The sequence below is a fragment of the Lissotriton vulgaris genome, chromosome 4_1, assembly GCF_964263255.1.
Source record: "Lissotriton vulgaris chromosome 4_1, aLisVul1.2, whole genome shotgun sequence".
In the NCBI taxonomy this organism is placed as follows: domain Eukaryota; kingdom Metazoa; phylum Chordata; class Amphibia; order Caudata; family Salamandridae; genus Lissotriton; species Lissotriton vulgaris.
Window position 1 is genome coordinate 2,104,303,322 of NC_141691.1, and position 10,064 is coordinate 2,104,313,385.

Sequence of the window (10,064 nt, forward strand, 5' to 3'; positions counted from 1 at the left end):
CCCTGTCTTCAGACCCCTTAAGACACAAAGCTGTCTTAATTCCTTAAAGGAAAAAATAGCAAATTTGGATGGTGCCCTTGGAGGGTCACTCTCAACAGAGACATTCCCAGTGGAACCCTCTGCTCCAGACATTGCTCTAGTGTGGGTGGATGTGTTGCAATCTACCTACACTGGTGTTTACCTACTAAACCTATCTAGTAGTTGTAGCTAGGGTGTGCTACTCCCTTTGCTCTACAACAACTAAGTTCAGTAGAACTTAAGTATACTAGTCTTGTTTTATATGTACCTAGCAGGTACCTGTGTGATCTTTCAGATGATAATCTCAAAGATTGTAATGGTAAAACAACAGCAAGCTCAGATCCCAATCCGCTGCTCACCAATGTGAGAAGTTGGCCTGGTATATAATGCTCACTAGTTCTAGTGATCACTTTGTACCATGCCAAGCAACCCTTATGATGATGGTTGTAATTCAACCTTGTAGACCAGTTATCCTAGTGGTAACGTGGACAAAGCAGTCTTAGGCTAAACTCTGAAAGGCATGTGAAGCCAGCTGTTATACCATACACAACCCCCTTGAATACCAAATGAAAGGGACACCACACAGATATATATTGAAAATATATATTGATTTATTAACTATTAAAATCCCCTGGACTCTTTATGAGCACAGAAGCACAAGCGTTAAATCACAAGACAGTTTAAAATACACAAAAGTTGCACAATATGGATGAGCCCTAGGGGCCACCTAAACCATATACTAAATAAGTGGTATAAGGGATACCAGGAGGAAAGTGAAGAGGCCTAGGGCCTTGGGAATCGCTGGAGCTATTCGAGACTGGAGTTAACTAAGTCGGGAAAGGCCCACGGGACTCGGGTGCAGTGTTCAAAGTGCACGCACTTCTCAATACAAAGTCTATGGTGCGTAAAAAGCACAAAGTTAGAAAGTTAGGAACCTTCCGAGTGACCTACGGAGCTGAAACTTAAAACACAGGCCCTTGGGATGTGTACCAGTGCAGGAGCACCGGCGGAGCTGAGTTACCTCACCCACAGGAAGCGGGTGCACAGGGTCGAAGATGTGTCGGGTTTCGTCACGCTGGTCGATGGTGCTTGGAGCAGGAGATGCTGCAGGCGGCTCGATGAGAAGAGTTCCGGTGGATCCAAGGGTGGATCTGTAGATGTGAAGACCTGAAAGCAGAGGGGACAATGTTCAAAGTCACTGACCAGTGACCACCGTGGAACCAGATTGGAACCAGGCAAAGTCGGGTGCAAACAGGTGATCAGGGGTTGCTTCTCTCTGCAGCCACGTGGACACGAAGAGGTCAAGGACGTCCAGGAGTCGATCACGAGCTGTCCCTTGAAGGCTCTAGCTGATGGCGGTGTCGGCAACTCGATTGAAGCAAACAAGCCTTGGCTAATGCAAGCCACTGGGAAAGTAAAAAAGGCTTGTTACTCGGACCAGCAAGGTCAGAGCGGGTACTCCTTTCTACAGGAGCGAGGGCAGGTCTGGAGCAACCAGACCCACAGTGTAAATTGTAGGTTTCTTCGCCAAGATGGCCGCTGACCACGTGACAAGCGGCCGGGATGGCGAGTCGAGTGGCAAAAAGCAAAAGGGCCCCACGCAGATCGTGGAGATGCTGGAGGGCTAATCTTTGGTGCAAATGCTGCTCGGTTGTGGGGCTTCTCAAACCCCAAAGCACAGAGTCAAGGGTGCCTCGGGTGCTGCGCAGTCAGCGTCTCGGGGGTCTTTCAAGATGGCCGCTCCCACGTCTCTCGGTGCCTCCACGGGTCCCTTCTTTGCAGGGACTGTGGATCGGGCTAGGAGAAGTCTGGGAAGCTGTGTCTTGTCAGGCTCTGCACTCGGGCTCCGGCGGGAGGCGGCGGCAAAGCAGACGTCGAGGTGCTGGGTGATACCTGTGTTCACAGGGTGGCCCCTCCTAGGCCACAAGGGAGATTCTCTTCAGTCTTCTGTGCAGCAGAATGTCGAAGTCCAGTCTTCTTCTTGTTTAAAGTTGATTTCAGGATGATCTGCTGTGCAATGGCACTGCTCCCCCTCTTATTCCCATCTGAGGGGTGGATCTCCTGCTAGGTCCCTCCCCTATGGGTGGGACCAGGAAGGGGGGTGGTTACACCCCCTCTCCTTTGTCCAGCTCCTCGCCAGGACTGGGGCTGGAAAGCCCCAGAACCGGTTTGGGCTGGCTTCTGCACAGGGACACCTTGTGTGCCCCAGGCATGTCTCAATCTATTCAGCCCTGTCCTACCCAATACACAAAACCCTGTCTGGGGTGGTGCTCGCACCTCCCCAGGCAGGAAACCCTTTGTCCAGGCCCTCCTCGCTGGAAGGACTCCCAGCAGCAGGAGGTCAGACATGTGTCTGTGGTGGCAGCATCCATTTTGTGATGCTGAGGCTCTGTTTAACTTTAACCAGGGTTAAGGCTACACACATGTCGTGTCCCTCTAGAAGGGTGGAATGCTATCCCCGTCGCCAGAACTGGCGAGGGGATAGTATTCCAATTCGTATGACACCTTACTCGACATGTTTTGATAAAGCCAAACCAAAGACAGCATTTAACCGCGAGGATTATAATGCACTTAAGAGTATATGGTATGGCAATATCCCGGAACAGCTTAGGGAGTGGTTCCCGACAGCTGCAGACAGGCTCAGCTCATGCTAGAGCACCATCTCACATATTTCCAAGCACTCTGCCTCCAGGATTGATGAGGCCTTCCATAGGAGTGGCTGATAGGAACATATGTGTCCAGTTTAGGGTTAGGCACAGGCATACTGTACCTAAGTAAGAGGTGATTACACCAACTTACCCCAGCTGAGTGATCAGCCAGTTGTGTCAAATATGGAGGCCAGGCCAGGGGTGGCACAATACATGCTGCAGCCCCTGGTAGGCCTTGGCTACACCTATGCCCTGGGTACCTATGGTACACTGTTACAGGGGCCTATAAGGTGAACCAATTCCAATTGTGTTATGCACCTAAGGTACATGGAGTCCATTTTAAGGAGAGAGCAATCAGCCTGGGGCCCTGAATAGCAGGATCCCAGGCCAACTAAGTCAAAAACCAGCTAAACACCAGGCAAAAAGTTTGGGGGTAACCATAGTCAGATATCCACCTTCCTACAATGACTCAACCCCATACATAACTCCTGAATCATGACCTGACCCACATACATAATTCCTGATACAGGAGCTGATGCCCTATACATAACTCCTGATGCATGAGCTGACTCCCTATTCATGATACCTGATGCATGACCCGACCCCTATACATAACTCCTGATGCATGACCCAACCCCCTGTACATAACTCCTGATACATGACCTCAAGCCCTATACATAACTCCCAATGCATGACCGACTCCCATACATAACTCCCGATGCATGACCTGACTCCCATACATAACTCCTGATGCATGACCAGACTCCCATACATAACTTCTGATGCATGAGCCTACTCCTGATACATAACTCCTGGTGCATGACCCAATCCCCTATACATAACACCTGATGCATAAACTGACTCCCTATACAAAGCTCCTGATGCATGATCTGACCCCTATATATAACTCCTGATGCATGACCCGACCCCCGTACATAATTCCTGATGCATGACCTCACACCGACCCCCTATACATAACTCCTGATGCATGACCCGACCCCATAAATAACTCCTGATGCATGACCTGCCCCTAGAAATAACTGCTGATGCATGAGCTGACTCCCTATACATAACTCCTTATGCATGACCTGACCCCCATACATACCTCCTGATGCATGACCGGACCACCTATACATAACTCCTGATGCATGACCTCACACCCTATGCATAACTCCTGATGCATGAGCCGACTCCCTACACATGACTCCTGATGCATGACCCAACCCCCTATAGATAACTCCTGATGCATGAGCTTAGTCCCTATTCATACCTCCTGATGCATGAGCTGACTCCCTATTCATAACTCCTGATGCATGACCCGACCCCCGTACATAATTCCTGATGCATGACCCGACTCCCATACATAACTCCTGATGCAAGACCTCACGCCCTATACATAACTTCTGATGCATGAGCTGACTCCCTATACATTACTCCTGATGCATGACCCGACCCTCATAAATAACTCCTGATGCATGAGCTGACTCCCTATACATAACTCCTGATGCATGACCTCACGCCCTATACATAACTCCTGATGCATGAGCTGACTCCCTATACATTACTCCTAATGCATGACCCGACCCTCATACATAACTCCTGATGCATGAGCTGACTCCCTATACATAACTCCTGATGCATGATCTGACTCCCTATACATAACTCCTGATGCATGAGCTGACTCTCTATACATTACTCCTGATGTATGACCCGACTCCCTATACATAACTCCTGATGCATGAGCTGACTCCCTATACATTACTCCAGATGCATGACCCGACCCTCATACATAACTCCTGATGCATGAGCTGACTCCCTATACATAACTCCTGATGCATGAGCTGACTCCCTATACATAACTCCTGATGCATGAGCTGACTCCCTATACATTACTCCTGATGCATGACCCGACCCTCATACATAACTCCTGATGCATGAGCTGACTCCCTATACATAACTCCTGATGCATGACCTCACGCCCTATACATAACTCCTGATGCATGAGCTGACTCCCTATACATAACTCCTGATGCATGACCTGACCCTTTAAATATAACTTCTGATGCATGAGCTGACTCCCTATACATTACCCCTGATTCATGACCCGACCCTCATACATAACTCCTGATGCATGAGCTGACTCCCTATATATAACTCCTGATGCATGACCTCACACCCTATACATAACTCCTGATGCATGAGCTGACTCCCTATACATTACTTCTGATGCATGACCCGACTCCGTATACATAACTCCTGATGCATGAGCTGACTCCCTATACATAACTCTTGATGAATGACCTCACGCCCTATACATAACTCCTGATGCATGAGCTGACTCCCTATACATAACTCCTGATGCATGACCTGACCACTTAAATATAACTCCTGATGCATGAGCCGACTCCCTATACATTACTCCTGATGCATGACCTGACCCCTTAAATATAACTCCTGATGCATGAGCTGACTCCCTATACATTACTCCTGATGCATGACCCGACTCCCATACATAACCCCTGATGCATGACCGGACCCCTTAAATATAACTCCTGATGCATGACCTCACGCCCTATACATACCGCCACAAGAATGAAATGAAATGAAATGTGGCTTTAGTAAAGCGCAAACTGTCGCTCCCAAAGGAGCCTCCTGGCGCCACCAGATAACATGCTTCAGCAGAGAAGGATTAGGATCTAAATGAGTGCGAAGCAAAGTTCATCAGATGTTCCATAGATCCATGTCTTTAGGGCCTTCTTGAACTGTTCTTCAGATTCCATTGATCTTAGTATGCTTGATATGAAATTCCAAGCCTTTGCCCCTAATACAGTCTCCGACTTACCTCGCCTAGTTTTGAGTTTGAAGTCTGGTACTTTAAGGAGGTTTGAGGGAGTGGATCTAAGTGTCCTCTTTGTCGTGTATGGCAAAAATCTTGTGGAGAGATATACTGACCCCAATCGACGCTTTGCTCTGAAGGCCGTGAGGAGAACCTTGAACAACAACCTTTTTTATGTGTAGCGGAAGCCAGTGAAGAGTTTTCAGGGATGCTGAGGCTGACGCCCTGTGGGGGAGTTTTAAGACCAATCTGGCTGCTGCATGACCTGACTCTCCATACATAGCACCTGATGCATGACCTAACTGCCTAAATCTGTGGATTGCCTTATGCCCTCAACATAACTTGCTAGTGTTTCACTGTGTCTCAGAGCCTACACATAACTCCTTGTGCATTGCTTCACTCTTTATACATAACTCCTTGTACATGACCTCACTTCATTGGGAGAGGGTGTGGCCTAATGGCTAGAGCGGTCGACCTCAAAGCTGGGGAACCAGGGCAAATCACGTAATCTCCCTGTGCCTAACAAACAATGAATGTATCCGTCTGTAACTCAACTGGTGCTCATGTAAAGTGCTCTGTTGCCTTCAGGTCGAGTTCTCACTACATAAAACTCCCCCAAAAACCCCCACTTCCTATGCATAACACCCTGATCTCACTCATTATACACAACTCCCTGTGCACTGCCTTGTTCTCTTTGCATGATACCCAATGCATGGCTTTACTATTCATAACTCTCTGCATGACTTCACTTCCTATACACAACTATCTGTGCACAGCCGCACTCTGCATATATGGCCTCATTTCCTGTACATAACTCCTTGTACCTAATGTCACTCTTCCTGTGCATGGCCTTCCTTCCTCTAAATGACTCCTTATGCATTCCCAGCACTGACTCCTCTTGCAGTGTCTCTTCAGCTCTGTTTAACGTCTCCATGTCTCACAGCAGCTGCAGCACTCCTGCCAAGTACCACGCATCAGACGTTAGAGTAACGCATTTCAGCATGGTGCTCCGCATCGCCGCACTGAAATTTGTTCCCACACATGCAAATGCATAGTGCCTCAGCTGTCAAGACAAGCTGTTTATAGTGCTGCCTAAATGATACTGTGGATTGGCAGCTGACGTGGCGTGCGTGCACAGTTTCCACACTGGCTTGGGGCTCGCTCTGCTGGCAGGCTATAATGCTTAATGCTACAATGTTGTATCATGAGGTGCCGCGGTGACCGAACGTCACGTTCTGCTGCTGGAGTTTAGTTAACTTGTGGGAGGCTGGCAGGCGCTGGGCTACTTTGTTGCAAATCATCATGGTGGCCGCGTGCCATTGCCTCCGTTGCTGAGCGAGGGACTGATTAGGCTGACTGGACTGACCGGTGTTGCAGCGCTGCCAGAGTCACGCTGCAAGTGAAGTTGGTGAGAGAGTGGAGTGCAGCCTAAATAATTAATTTTCTTCAGGCGTGGAAATGTGGGGCTCTGTTCTCCATGAGCCACCCACTGTCACCATTAAGGCGAACCAAGCAGTGAGGTGAAAGGAGGGTGGGCCAACAGAATCACCTTTCACTGCGATTGCTGCTTCGAAGCAAGTCCTGTGAGGAAGACAGGTTGTGTAGAAGGGGCCCGACGCCTCCGTCTCATCCGGTATGTTAGGTGTCTGCGGGGCTGGGTGCTTTAACTTAAGGCACTCTGAGGAAGGGGCTGCTGAGATGCGCTGGCCTCCCTAGAAATGGGGTAAACTCTAATTTACCCATTTCCGAAAAGCAGGCCCGTGTCTGGGTCAAGGGCACTTTGCGGGTCACATGTAGGCCTGTGTTTAATGGGAAGAGTGAAACTGCGAGTCCTTTGATTTCATGTTTTTCTCTCCTTGCTTTTCTTTATTCTTTGTGTCAGTCTAATGATGAAAAATAAGTCTCAGGCACCAATAATCAGCGCTGAAGGCAACACCTTTGGCGCACAATCCCATAGCACAGACAAAAAGAAATCACTGCATATACATGTCTAGCATTGCTCCAGCACAGCTGTAAATGGGGGCGTCCCCTTTGTAATATCAGAATTAAATCAGAAAGTTTGGAAAAAGTAGTATTTTTAGGGATTGTAATATAATTATGACGCAGCTTTTATTTTTACAATAAAATAGTTAAACCTTCCCCGTGGAAGAACCCCTCTGATGCCAAAGTGAGACATGACGTGATTTAAAACAAGTTCAATATATTACAAGAATTCAAAACACATTCTCCAGGCTTCTCTCAGCTTCCCTGATGCTCTCATATAACCGGATAATAATTCAAATAACTGAATACAACTGTCAAAACGAGACCATCTCTGCAGCCAGATGACTGCAAGAACATTACTTAATGCCGCCTGATCGCTTTCATAGAGCTGCTGCCTGGCTGAGATTGTTCTCTCTTAAAAAGGCCTCCTCTGAAGAGAAAGCAACAGGCCTCTCCTGCACCACTAACAGACTCCACCAGGAAGCATTCCAGAAGGTTCTTTCTTTGATGACGTCTGCTTGGATGCTGATACCTATTGTGACATCATTCAATCGTTTGCCCCCGCCTTTAATGAATGGTCTTCGGTGGCACACAGTATGATTCAGACAATCTTGATGCGCAAATGGATGTGATATCTGATATTAATATGTTTCTCGCCAGAAAGTGTCACTCATAGTCGTTGAAATATCACTCATAATTACACTGAAATTATGACATAGGAATCTGAAACCTTGACAGCTATGCTGCAGTGAGTTCTGTTTCTGTCTGACTCTGACCCTGTCTCACACTGTCTGACTCTGACCCTGTCTCACTCTGTCTGACTCTGACCCTGTCTCTGTCTCTCTCTCCTCCCAGATGTACAATCAAAGACTTCGGGGACTGCGCCTACATCGGGGGAGGAGCCCTGCGGGTGTCAGGATGTCATCTGCCGAGACCATACATCTGTACTAAAAGGCCTTATGATTGAGCACGCTTGCAGCACCGAGGAGGCTGCAGAGGATCTGGCTGTGCCACTGGGTGGCGCTGTTTTGTCATTTTCCATGACATTTGTTTATTCATCCACCAATCACTTTTCTCCTTTTATTGGGTGGGGGGAATCTCTGGACTATAGAGAAACTGCAGGTGCCACTGTCACTTAGGAGCCCACCCCTCCTCTCTGCTGCTCTGTACCCAGGACCTGCTGTCATGCCAGGACGTGAAGACATCTGAACACAGGAGCAGCAGGTGAAAAGAAAACCATGAGTACAGGAGAGGCGCTAAGAAGCTGCTGTCAACATTTGGGAACACTCAAGATGGCACTTTTGGAGCGCATAGAGGCGTTTGATCTAGCAGCTAAACTAGGGAGGACAGGCAGTCGTAGAGGCGCAGATAAACAGGTCACTTCTCCTTTTCCCTGCACAAGTCCAATTTCTTGGGAAATATTTAGTGCCTTATTTATGAAAACCTGCGTCACTTTTGCACCACCGTTGTGTCACTTTTACATGCATCATGCGAAAGGAACATTGCTGGAGTTGCCTCACGCTTCTGACACAATTCCAGCAATGCGCCACATTTTGGCTGGCAGATACATCAGTAATATTAACGTATCTGTCATTCCTTACACCATGATATGTCATACAGTAAATATAACGCATCATTTGTGTCGCAAGGAGGGCACACTGAGCAGTGTTGTATTGCTGCGTTCACGCAGTGATGCAACACTTCTCCTAAGTGGGGCTCTTAATCTACAGGTGACATGCCACATTATTGTTAAACAATGGTAAATGACAAACGTATTTATTTAGGCTCATGACCCCTGATGAGGCATTAAAGCGCTTGTTCAGTGAGTAGCGCGCTACTCCGGCACCCAAGATCAGTAGGCAGTAGATTAGTACAGGTTTATATGATGTTTTCTTACTTTTTCTAAGTTGTGTTAAGTTTGTGTTTTCTATTTCAAGCGTGTTTAGTAGAGTTTGGAGTAAGGATAGAAAGACAGGAATGGATTTGAAAGGGAAAGTAGTAAGTTAGTTGAGTGGCATGGTTCAAAAGTAGGGGTGAAAGTTTGAGATGGATATTTGGGAGTTCATAGTAGTCAGAAAGGTTTTTGAGTCCATCAACATCGCCTAGAGGACCGCAATGAGCTATGTAGGAGAGCTTGTAGCATTACATAGCATGGCTGTCGGCACCAGATGATTGACATTTTTAACAGAGTCTCTTGATAGCGGTACAAGCAATCGATGCCCCGTGATCAAAAAGGAAGCAAGTTAGATTTTAAATATTGCTTATTTTGGGAAACAAATTACTTTTGTCCTGATGAAGGTGGTTCTATTGAAAAGATACCACTGAAACGCGTCGACGCTCCACTTTTTGTTAAATTTGGAAGGTTCAACAGTATTTTGGTGACAGGAAATTAAGATCTATGTCCTCTGGTGTTCAAAGAAGATGCAAATTAACACTTACAAGACAAAGATTGTTGTCTATGTCTTTTCTCCTAGAGGACTGGTGTAGCCAGATGAGATGAGTTTTCTTTGTGTATGTGTTTTTATGTAATGGTTTTAGAAATTATAATGAAAAATTGTGCCATAATATTTGTTTTTAAT

At 47.2% G+C, this 10,064-nt stretch overlaps 1 protein-coding gene across 1 annotated transcript in view; it reads left to right on the forward strand.

Annotated features, from left to right (window-relative positions):
- Positions 1 to 8,452, forward strand: part of LOC147725128 (C-type lectin domain family 2 member D-like) — a 210,043-nt gene extending 201,591 nt beyond the window's left edge. The window contains exon 7 of the mRNA XM_086918182.1: positions 8,341 to 8,452. Coding sequence (XP_086774308.1) covers positions 8,341 to 8,452 — 112 coding nt within the window. The remainder of the gene's footprint in view (positions 1 to 8,340) is intronic.
- Positions 8,453 to 10,064: the final 1,612 nt, after the last annotated feature.